The sequence below is a fragment of the Hylaeus volcanicus genome, chromosome 2 (assembly GCF_026283585.1).
Source record: "Hylaeus volcanicus isolate JK05 chromosome 2, UHH_iyHylVolc1.0_haploid, whole genome shotgun sequence".
In the NCBI taxonomy this organism is placed as follows: domain Eukaryota; kingdom Metazoa; phylum Arthropoda; class Insecta; order Hymenoptera; family Colletidae; genus Hylaeus; species Hylaeus volcanicus.
In genome coordinates, this window is record NC_071977.1 from 18,244,571 (window position 1) to 18,257,695 (window position 13,125).

General features: G+C 35.7%; 1 protein-coding gene across 1 annotated transcript in view; it reads left to right on the forward strand.

Annotated features, from left to right (window-relative positions):
* The window catches only part of LOC128872032 (uncharacterized), a 41,602-nt gene extending 39,562 nt beyond the window's left edge, over window positions 1-2,040 (forward strand). The window contains exons 3-4 of the mRNA XM_054114312.1: window positions 322-581; window positions 1,554-2,040. Of these exons, the coding sequence (XP_053970287.1) occupies window positions 322-581; window positions 1,554-1,653 (360 nt within the window). The 3' untranslated portion in view covers window positions 1,654-2,040. The remainder of the gene's footprint in view (window positions 1-321; window positions 582-1,553) is intronic.
* The last annotated feature ends 11,085 nt before the right edge of the window (window positions 2,041-13,125 follow it).

A 13,125-nucleotide genomic window follows, 5' to 3' on the forward strand; every position in this document is an offset into this window, starting at 1 on the left:
TTGCTTCAATTTTTCTATCGATTAATTATTTTTTTCTTGTTAATTTCACAACTTACAAAAATAGCTATTTTTTTGTAATCTATCTGTTCTAGAGATTTTCGAGAGTATGTAGAATGTCATTGTTTATCAAAAATAAGTTAATAAATTACAATTTTACACAGTTTTTTTGGAAATTGATCGGTGTACGAATACTTTCTACACCCACTGTATGTAGAGTTTAATTCAAAGTTTACCAAGGAATGGTATCAAATGTATGATTGGGACTATAGACAATGAACTATGAAAACTATTATTAAACTGAGTTCCTCGTTATCTTTGAAGGTCAACTCTTTGCACGTGATGGTTGGTTCGCTGCTGCTCGGTGCTGTAGTGTTGGTGGTAGGCCTGGTGCAACTTGCACCAGGAGCCGAAGCTGCACAAAACTCGACATCCCTGATTGTCGCCGGATGCAGTTTGCTGGGCATCGGTATGTTCCTTGCGATGGTCAGAGCTTTGTGCATCAAGAAACAAAAGGCTGCTCAGAAGGATGGCACCCATCAAAGAAGCGTCACCAGCATAGACATGCTGTTGGCCCAACACAGGTGAGAATTTATATTTACTTTTTCAGTGAAATACATTTCACTTGTGTCTAAGCTACTTTTGCTTTCCTTTCAATACGATTCTCTATTCTTTATTTCCGAGTTTGAGAAAATGGTCCATCGCATGCAATTTTATATTAGTTTCTTAAGAGGCTTAGAACATCAAAAAATGAAAAAAAATCACTTCTTTTTATTTTTATTTTTTTATTAAAATTTAAGCGATATCAACAATTCTATGCAAAGAAAATTGAATTTGGAGCACTAGAAGTGGTAAAGCAATTTTTATGAAACAAAAAATGGAATTTTTTGTCACAAAAGACTGGAGTCTTGCGCAAAACTGCAGAAAACTGCATTATTTCATTTTGAACATTTTTAAGATGCTCGAAAATATCCTAACAGGATTCTGAATCTCGAAAATCAAAGAAAGAGAAATTCGGGAATTCCTAAATCTTAGAAAAACAAAAATTCGTGGGAAAGTACATTCTCTAGTTACAAGATGACCTTAGTTAATGCTCGCGTTAGAACAAGTAATACGTCTTGCAGTTGGAATTACCATTCTGTTCGTACTTTTCACTCTGTTTATATCGTTTTCGACACATTTAGTTTGAGTTGTCCTCAGATTTTTTCAAAAATCTAAAACAATGTTGAATTTTGGATTGATAAAGAATGCAATTCAATTACATTCACACTAATAAGTATGAGTCTATCGTTGATTATTTACTACTTTTTAAAAATGCACATTCCTTCTTTTGAAAAATTCTTGTAAATATGTACAGTATCTTCTTTACTCTCCTTGGTGTATCAATCCATACTCAAAAAGTGTTTTAGATTCTAAAAATATACTGAGAACGACTCAAAACATTCAAAGCCTTACAGTAACTGCATAATATTTTTTATTTGACCGTAACACGCATTACTAAACATAACAACAAAATATGTCGTAATTATTTCTACATAAATACATTTTGCGAGCAGAGACTTCACGGTTCTGACGCCCGATGAACTCGAGGACCTCGTCGGCCGGTCGACCTCCGCCCTGGAGAGTAAAATTCGTAAACAGGGACACAATACCTAGGTATTGTCGGCCTCGAAGAAGGCCCATTCATCGTCACCACAGTGCTCGAACACGCCATCATCATCGACGTCGCCAGGAACTAGCTCATCCATTCTCTACACGCATCGTTACGACTCTCGTGAACACAGTCTGGTTTAAAAAGAAAAAAAAAATAAGAAACTGGCGTACACGTCAGTCTCGTTTCTTAGAAAAAGAAAATCAATTTGACTATTGTGCACGCGGCAAGAGCAGTTTCTTTCTCCGAAGATTGCACGCTGCCTTCAGCTTGGCGCAAGCGTTAATCCCTATGGCGATCATGTGACATTGTCACCGGATAGAAGAACGACCACGTTGCTCCTTCAGTTTTGGTAAGCACTCGCAATGGAATTGCCTGCAAACAAAGAAAAACGGTTAGCGAAGTTTCTCACGAATTGTTCGCTGTTATTTCGTTAAGTATAATTGTTGCGAAGAAGCGAAGACGCGATTCTTGTCGGGCAATAATCAAAGAAACCTCGGCAAGGTTCATTTCCTCGATTAAGGAAGTCGTCGATCGGCGAGCATCGGACTCGAGATTGCAGTCTTAATTGTGGGAGAAAAACGGACAGCGATGGGCAAATTTCTTGTCGAGATAAAACGTTTCGAATGCAGAACGGAAGATGAAGTTTCAATTTAATACGAATTTGTTTAAAAAGAAGCACAATTTGAATGATAAAATGATATTGTATTTGAAGAAACACAGAGTTTATCTCGATAAGTGTAAAATGAAACGAGCATTGAGAACGAATCTCTGTAAGATGTTTTCGTTCGTCATTCATTATTCGAATAAAATTCTGCCCATCTCTGCAAACGATCAATCGTAGGAACAGGTTCTCGACTATGAAAGTTTCCTCGTAGATCGATTGGACCGATCGGAATGCGTAAAATGAAGAAATAGGGACCTAATTACCGATTAATCGGCTGCCTTCCTTTAATCGTCATTCAATTCTCGATTCACATCAAGATTTTTCTTCACACATGCGACAGCGTGTCTCGTTCTGAAGCAACGAGGAAAGGAGAAAGAGAGATCAGTTCTAGGCTGAGATAGCAACATTCTTGTTTATATTACAAGTTCGAATAACGAATTAAAATTAAACAACTTCCAACCCGTAACTTGTTCGATAGAAATAGCAATTTGAATTTCAAAATGAAATGTTAAATTTCACACTGATTAAATAAAGACTTATCGAATAAACGTAGCAAACAAATCTAACTACTACAGAGTGTTGCTATTCCAATAAAATTTTGCTCATCTGTGGTCCCGAGTTAAAGAGAATATAACGCCATGAGTAAATAGAGTATAAATAACTTGGCTGAATTCTTTTCAGGACTGATCCTTCTTTTTCCTACAATACAGACGAATCAATCCCACAATCGATATGTTGGTTAGCAGAATTTACTTATTTTTCTTTCTCACCCGAGTCTGCGCTGCTTAGATAAAATTAATGATAGCTCAAATCGAAAAGTTGATACAGGATTTCTGCATGCAAAGATTATTGGCGGCAGAAATATACCTGCAGAGTCCAATGACGTCAATATTAGTGGCACTGATTTATATTTTCACAATTTTTAATATTTTTGTAACTGGCATGGGATTTAACTGATATCGCTGTTGATTTGTTGCATATGACATCAGGCGATACAAGATTTTAGAATCTTATTAAATTGACCTCTGTAAATAGACCTTTCCAAACGTGAAACGCACATAAGTTTATAAGTATGTGGTCGCTCCTTCAATTGGAATAAGTATGTACAAAAAGTTACGAATCTTTGAATGACTGTCACTTATGTTTCTGAATTTAATTTTTGTTGCATCAGAGAATATATTTTATCGATAGTTTATTTAATGTTTCACTAGTAATAATACACAACAATTCAATTTTCTTTTTATTAATGATTCCATAGCTTCTTTAAGAGATTTAATATGTTACTCAAAATTATATTATACGATCTGATATTATTTAGTGTTACTAAGTACATATCCCAAATAGAGTCTATAAACAACAAATTTTATAGTAATAATTAAACTGCGGATGTTTATCCATTTATAGCAAATGAAGACATGGAAAAATTAACGAAAATATGCACAAATGCAAAAATATATACAATATCGCCAACTATATAAGCATCAATTTTCTTTTTTGCATCTTTGAAAATATAAATTTACTTATACATCCTCGGTCAAAAAAGAATTTACAATATATACAGGGTGTCCCAGCATCGGTGGTAAAATCGAGAAGGAGGTGATTCTACATGAAAAAACAAATCAAAAATAAGGAATAAAATTTTTTCATTTGAAGTTTCGTTTTCGAGAAAATCGATTTTGAATATTAAGGGAGTACGGGTCACTTAACTATGGTCTAGATAGATGGATCTCGATACAGGCTTTAAATTCGCTCTAAATCCGTAGACAGAAATGAGTAATACAGCGCATCATCTTGATGCTAATGATATGAGTACTACTTATAAGTGTCATATGTATAAACATACATACGACTTGTATCGAGATCCATCCATCTAAACCATAGTTACGTGTACACGTACCCGCTGAATATTCAAAACCGATTTTCCCGAGAACGAAACCCCAAATGAAAAAATTGTATTCTTTATTTTCGATTTGTTTTTCTATGTAGAATCACTCCCACCTCGGTTGTACCACCGATGCTGGGACATCCTGTATATATCAATTATTCATTGAAGGTAATAAGTATCCACATATTTATGGATGGAAGTGTATGTGTAATCTCTAAAAATGAGAGGAACGAGAATTCGTAATCAATGTTATCGATATTCTAACACTGAATTACGCCAGTGACGCTAACTAAATTGACGTGTTTCCATATTCATGTAAATTGGCGGCAATAATCTCTGCACATAAAAATCCTGCATTACTCTCGGAAAAGGAATCAGTCTTTTGTTGTACTCGTTCAAAGATCGCATCGCGAAGAAACCGGTCGCTCGATCGGTCTCGATCGAGCAGGTAGTCCGTCGAGGCGAATCGATTGTCAGAGACACCCGAAGGCTGCTTCATGGCTAACGATCACTGAAAGTTTTTCGATTGTTCGGGGACATTCGTTACCTTACGAGACCAAAAAAGCAATTTCGTTCGAGACTTCATTGTGTTCAAATCGCCAATATACAAGTCTGACTGTATGTTAATCTTTAACGTTAATAGATCGGTAATCCCGACGTTCTATTGGGAAAAACAAAGATTCTATCGTAAAGTCTTTTGTACGAAATTTAGATTGTTACGGTACTTGATTAATTCACTGCATCATCTTCACAACTGGCAGGGGGCAGGGGGGCAGGGGGAATGGGAACGAAAGAGAACAAAAACTAAAAGGGTAATATAATTTCGTGCATCGTTAGCGCCGTTAGAATGCGCGATACGCGTTTGAAAAACGATCAAGCGAGTCACGTAGCTTGGAGCGGCCTTGTCACTGTCGAAAGACACCCTACGGATAGTCGCAGGATATTTTTAGTCGGGTCCCAAGGGACCCGTTCACTTGCCGGTAGTAACGTTTAAGTAAAATACTTTCACACCGAGTATCTATCACCGCATGATGTACACGCACATATCTTCGAGCGTTAAGTAGTAGCTGTAAAACAAAACAAACAAAAAAATGACCCGAATCTGAGTGAACAATTTCTCGAAACGAGAGTCAGCATCGAAGGAATCCTTCTCACGACCGTGGAGGCGATTCAGTCGACCGCGATTCGTCAAACGAGAAGGATTAACTCTTTGCAGCGCAAGAATTTTAACAGTTTTTGGGACCTTTTGCGCGCGGGGAGACTCAAACGAAAGGGAAACGACGAAGGCATGAAAATGTACCCTTGCAAAATGGTAGAAATTTATAGGTAAACTTTGTTGAAGCAAGTGATCACTGGCAGTAAATAATTCTGACGTCTTTCATGCACAAAGAGGCTCAAACAAAATGAAAGTGATGACGGCATGGAAACTGTAGTCTTGCAAGATGGTGAGAATGCATTGATAGAAATTTTTGAGCCAAATGATCGCTCATGTTGTAAAGTTTTGAGGCCCTTTGTGTATAGACAGGCTCAAATGAAATGAAAATAGCGAAATGCAAGAAAATTATAATCTTGCGAGATGGTGAAAAATGTTGAGCCAAGTGATCACTGGCATTGAGTAGTTTTGAGACCTATATTGCACAAGGAGGCTCAAACGAAATAATAATGATAAAAACATGAAAATTGTACTCTTGCAAGATGGTGAGAATGCATTGACACAAATTTTTGAGCCAAATGATCACTCGCACTGAGTAATCTTGATGTCTTTCATGCACGAGGAGGCTCAAATGAAATGAAACTAGTGTAACATGAAATTATCGTACACTTGCAAGGTGATGTAGAGTAAATTTATGAAGCAAGTGGTCATTGATTCTAGCCACTGCGTTTAGATGGACATTTTCTAGATTATTTGGCCACCGTGCTGCAAAGAGTTAACGAACGATATAGAAACTCTCTCACTGAACCGTCTTCAACAGCGACGACAGAGCATTATTGTTTTATCACCGTCGATTATTGGCAATCCCGACAGTCTCAGGATCACTTATACCTAGCACGGTTTCTTTGCCACCCGACTGTCCTACTGAAACGACTCACGACACAACTAACCACTTAGGACACCTGCAGGAGCCACAAACGTGACGATTTTTCGTACAATTATTTGCTCAATTATCGTTGATATGACTGTTCGAATGATAATTGCAAAATATGTGAGGTTTATTGTCCTTTCGGAAGAACGCCTCTGGAAGTTAAATGAGATCTACAGAAAGCGTTGTCTATTAGCGAGTGCAGCATATTCGGATACGCATAACGAACTATCGATTTCTGAAGCAATGTTATACCTATAACACTTCTTGCAACTGATGTCAAAGATTTTCATGAAATTGAAACATGTATTTACATTCCTTTTAATCTCATGGGAGCATGTAACGCTTTCGATAACATTTGTTATAAATTTTTAAACTTTACGAATTCATAAATTAATAAATTTGTTACAAATTCATAAATCTCTTACCCCGTTATAAATTTTAAAATTTATAAATCTGTTGCGAATGAAGTTATTTACAGAGTTGTTATAAATTCACATGTTTTGCAATCACAAGTATTCTTCTGACTGGACAACGTTACAACTTGCCACACAACGCGAGCATATTAATGGCAATAATGCTACATACAAGCATCATTGCAATTCTACGTACGATAAATCGTCCACGTCTGCGATCCCCATTATTTCTATCATCCAACGAGTTCCTGCTTAATAACCACGAAGAACGTCTTGTCAATACTGTCTGTGTTCGCTGAGATGCATTCGAAGAAAAAGATGAAAAACATAATGCTGTACTTGTAAAGGGCGTGCATATGGGTAGCTACTTGAGATATTCGGGAAGCGTTCCGATAAAGCTAGCGAGAATTTCACGGGCGACGATATATTTAATAAAATATTTTTATGATCAAAATGAAATGAAGCAAGGAACAAAGCGAAATGAAAGGTTTGCGATATACATACATATATAAGTACATATATCTTTTTAATTAGAGTATAGTTTAACGAGCTCTCTAAGTACAGTTGCAACTAGAGATTGGACGAAACTCTTACCGAAATAAAAGTTTAAAATAACGAAGAAAAAAATTCAGCAAATGTGTATTCATATTTGATCCTAATTGAGCCTTCTGGGTATAAGCCGTGTCCTTTGAGAAAAATACGTTGCAATTTAGCACTGCAGCTTCTTCGTGAATCAAATGATACACTGATATGAAATCAATACGAAGAAGCTGCAATGATTAATTAGTATCAACTATGGATAATCGAGTTGTTTCGACACCGCATAAGGCTTCGAATATCTTATTTTTGAATTCGTCACTGGTTGAATGAAAACTAGAATTTCTCTTATTAACAATTCAATCGAACGTGGCGAATTCTTCGACGAAATAATGCGATTAGATCGAGAGATTTCACACGCTTCATCGGGTCACCGATTCGTTAATTTCTGCGACGTATGTATGTACATACGTGTGTATATTTTTGGGCATCGATCGAGCGAGATTCTTTTCACGATTCACCGAGTTCTCGTTCGGATATCCCATCGTGCGACAACGCGTCGTATCATCACGAATGACAGGGATGAATGTAACGCGAATCATCCGACGTAATCCAAGAAAGGGAACATCGTCGAGCAGATGCTAAATCCGCAAATGAGGGTCAAGAACAGAGACGAGCAAAATTCTCATCTGAATACAAATTTCGAGTAACGATCGTTTAATTCGTTGAATGAGAATGAACATTTTAATTACAGAATTAAATATTTCGGGATGAGCAAAGAAAGTATTCAACTGTTCGATCAAACAAACATCACTGAATAAACAAAAATAAATAGACATTGATATTCGTTGACTCAATCGTTTATCCGTTATTCGAATAAAATTTTGCTCTTCTCTGGTTACTGAACAATTCGTGGTTTTCGTTGATCGTTGATACGACGAAAGAAACAACAGCTGAAAAGTTGGAAACGCGTCGCGGTTGATCGACGAGGCCACGGACACAGAAACATACCGAGAAATGACTATTATAATAACGTGCTTCATATTACGAAACATAAATCGATGTTTAGGCTTAACTCATAGGCGTTAAGGCTGCTCGTTCGTGTGCTAAGGGCGAAGAGGCATAGAACGAAGCTGTCAAAGGGGTATTAAATTGTCGAATATAAGAGTGACTGCTGGAAAAATGATCGTAAACGATCCCAGAAAGGCTGTTAGAATCATACGACATTTTCTATTTCACCCATAATATAACATAGCTCATGTACGAAGGCTAGATTCACGTCCAGTCGACAGTGTATGATTCAGTAGCTTTTTAGGTCTACCGAGGATTCACAATACCTTATCTAGAATTAAATTGGCTGCTACCAGTGTCTAATACATTGAAATTGTAAGTGTAACTCACTCACAATGGTTGAAAGGGTATGAGCTGTTTTCTCGTATCATTTGATTTACAATTAGTCGTATCTGAATTAATTCCTGTCACTTGTGTGAAATCTCTCTAATCAGATTACATATTTTGAAATACTTCGTAATGAATTTATGAACGTATTTCGTACTGGCTTTATTTTAATTAATAAAATGAAATCTTTTTACTTCTTTTCTAATATTTTGGTAAAAAGAGAAAGGAAAATGTCAGCATTGTATTAGGAAAATTTCTTCATTTAACATAAATTTTCGTCATATTAAAACATATTAATTATACCAGTACTGGTATTATTTTATCTACGACTCTTATCATCTTCGACGTTCGATATATAATTATCCCAAATTAATGCTTTTCTTAATAGTAATAGTAACAACGGAATATTCTGTATTAAACTTAACTCTTATCATGCATCGATAAAAAATGTTGCACTAACACTACTTGATACGAAAGATGTAATTATTTTTTTTCTTAAATTAAGAAGCTACTAAAACTACTTCCTAAACACTAAAAGTTACTATGTCACGTGACAAACTTCCGATGTGATAAAAATGGAAATAGCAATAGATGACGTACGTCTGTTAAGGATAAATATAGAATATTCCAATCTTCCTGGCCAGAATCACTAATTTATTCGGACAATTATCTACCATGGATGAAGGACAAAAGAATCAATTCACGAGTCTTAACTTTCGCCAATCCAACCGTCGTCCATCGATCACCGTCGACTGGACGTACAAAGCAAATTCAGCCACACGATCATCGTAAAGATCTATCGTTCGAAATTTTTACCAATTTTCTCATCGATGGCTAACGATAATAACGCGCATAGCGTTCTCCCCTAAAGCAAGGACGACGAATACGCGCTTACAGCGAAAAACCGTTTCAGTTAGAAATTCCCATTTTCTTTTCTGTTTTTTTTTTCCCGGAGAATGACAAACCTTGATTTGCCGTTTATCATTTTCTTAAAAGAAAAAGAAAAGATCGCGCGAACGTAATAAAGTTTCGTTCGCGAACGATTACTAATTAAATGGTAACGATACAACATAAACTAAACGATAACAGTACGTAACGTAAGTAAGGAAACATAGAACGTGGATAGACGCATACTAATGTAGCGTTAATTTCGAAGTAATTTCTGGAGTGAAACGTTCGCGTCTGTAAGATTCATTTCGTTCACGGGCAAATGATATATATAGTTTCGAAGCCAATTTAATCCTTAACTGTTAAGATGGAGCCAAGGTAAATTTATCGTTCGGCAATATCACGATTTCGCAATACACCGTTTCCTAATAAGTCGAAGGTAAAATTGGTACATTGTCTATGTATGTATTTGTCATTCGAATCGAACCGACCCTTAACCTTTCAACTGTCGAGTGTTAATATTCTTCTGGATGCTCATTGCTCAAGTCAAAGAAAACATCAGAAAACAACAACACGAACTTTTTAAATTTTGTAAACAGCCCCTCCGTGCGATCTTTTACTTCTTTATGTAAATAATTTTTACATAAATTTGTAAGTGTAATTATTGAAATAAAAAAAAGGAAAATAAAATAAATTGCGAGATTAATTTAGCACGGAGGCGTTTCTTATCACTAATTAATTTAACAGTGAAAAGGTTAACAGTGACGTGACAGCTGCTCCATCATGCCAGTTGAGGGTTAAAGGGAGGCGAGTTTCTTCTTTTCTGGATCGAGGAAGAAGAATTTCAGAAGAAACATATCTAACGAGCAAGCGATACGTAGATAACTATTTTTTCATTGCCATTAGTGTATACAGCTGAATGAAATAAACGTGAGAGAAGAATCGAACGACCCAAGACACGCCGTTTTGTCAAACTATTCGTTTATCGTCGAACGGCATCCCATACGTTGAGATTTCCTTCTACAGTGAGAGACGTTTGCCTTAATTTGTAAGATGTCAACTTCCTTTGTATCTTAGAAAGAGTTAGCAAAGACGAATAGTTTCGACGAGGAATAGTACGAATACGTTTCTAGGCGAACAAACAATTATTTTCGAATGTGACGTAAGTTGTAGTAGGTAAGAAGCGCGACGGAAATATTTTTGGGGGGAAATCGTTGCAAGGATACGTCCATTATTGTCCTTTGGTGGATTGATTTCTTTCGCGTGCAAGGTAAATGCGCCTAATTTCGATGCAAACCCAGTCATCGACACTTCCGATTCACATCTAAGCCCCGATTTACACGCCTCTCAAAATAACATATTTCCGAATACGAAGTCTGACAAAAACAAAAATTTATGCTGCACACACTAACCCTTTGCACTCGAGCGGCGCCGGTACGGCGCCCGGCCGATTTGAACTGTCAACAGTGATTTGAAGTCTTAAATGGCGGCGTAAGCTTTTTTGGGGGGCATGGAAATTTCCCTGATTAATTCATACATTTTGTATAAACTAGAAAAGACCAAAAAAGAACGGAAAAGCCACTGCGCCATCTGCGATTTCTGAAAACACTTGTCGAACAATTGAGAAGATTATATCGCCAGCAACGAGAGCAAGCGTCTACGTCCCATTCCGATGAAATCCGACTAACCGGGAAGCTTCACTTAATACTAAAAAGGCCAAAAAGGGCATGCAAGGTTTGTTCTGACTGTAACACGCCTGGAGGTAGGCGGAAAATTTCGTATTACTGTAATACGTGTCCTGACAAACCTAGGATGCATCTTGGATATTGTTTTCCAAAATATCACATCAAAACTAATTGCAGAATGTAATATTTATCGTAGTTTGTTGTTTTCGACATATAAATGAATAAACTGGTGGAATTTTATTATTTGTATACGTTTGTTTGTTTATAAATGTTTTTAAAGTACTTGTAAAGTGTTTGCCGAATTTGGCCGAAATCGTCTGGAGTTGTTGGTGCGCGCAAGCGAAAAAGCCCTCGAGTGCAAAGGGTTGATAGTAAAAAAGTGTAACGCTCTTTTTTGATAGACAAAAAGCATTCATATTAATTACAGCAGTAAATCTTTAGCTGTAGAACAATGCTTCTTCTAATTGGAGGTTTCAAAAACTTTATATTTCATTTTGTAAAAAGTATTTATAGTTTTTGTAGTATTTTTATCGTTTAATCAAATGTTTACATTAAGAAAAACGATCAAACAAAGAAAATCATATCATAGAATAATAATATGGAAACCGAAATTAAAATTATAATCAAGTCTCCTTCAAATTCTATATAAATATAATTATACTATCTATCTAACGAAAATATAATGACGTAAATGTCAACTAAAAATTAGTACAAATATACGATTATTAATAGTTTGATAACAGTATTGCAATCGTCTTGTTCAGTGAACTATACAATTTAAACGAGAAAACAGTTCTTCGAGTCGATTGGTTTTATTTTGAATTATAATTTTTGCAGAGGATCCTCTTCGGTGAATTTTAAAATTACAAATGAGCAAATAATATTATTGCATATTATTGCTATAACATATGTAATAGACATAGATAATTTTCATTATGTTTTCAAGCATTCGTATTCGTATGTTTACATCAACATGACTGGGGCACCTATAGTCGAATACTTGAATATTAGAGTACTTGTGTCTTAAGAATTCAAATATAAGATAAAGAATTATTATTAGAAAACAATACATCGTATTGTTTGTGCAACATAGATTGTTCTATCTTCTCATGCTATAATGTAGGCAAACAAGAATAGCCAAAAATTAAATTATTCGATTCAAATCGAGTTATCTTTCAAAATTATGAGAATTTGGACACTCACCTTACCACACGAAAGAACGACGAATGAATCGTCGCTAAACAAATTTTCTTTTTATCATTTAACGTAGTAAAATTGTCATTTTCCTTCATGTCTCGCGTTCCAACGTTTCGAAGTATTTCTCCCCAAAATATTGTTCCCACGGTAGTATTTAATATGAAGCGAGTTCTGGATAAGGTGCAACAAGGAAAGGATCGCACGTATGCACTGCACGAAACGAACGAATCAAAATTCCTAAATTATTCTATCTTCTTCTTCGGCGATTCGCTTAGAACGATATAGGATCACGGTGTGCTCAATATAGGCGTTTCATTCCAATTTTTTGGTAAAACTGTTGAGTTGCTACAGACTTTCCTAGAAATTTTTGTGTATATTGTGAAAAATTTAATTACGAATATTTATTCAGAGTTGTCGTGGTTTTCTCCATTTTCCAGAATTTTTAAATTACACGAATCTACGAACTGGTACTGTTTACAAGATTTAATATACCGGTGACTTCGTTTAATAAATGTTCTCACTTCTAAATCTTAGGTAAAAGAAACTATACAAATATGTAATTTCAATTTTTAAAATAACCTACTTATTAGTGCAAGCATTATCCATCCATTAGTTTATTTTAAATAATATTTGATGTTCAATGAGTATCCAATCTACCAATATCATTGAGAAAAACTTAACCTTGAATTAATTAAAATAAATATAACAAAAATTGTAATTTTC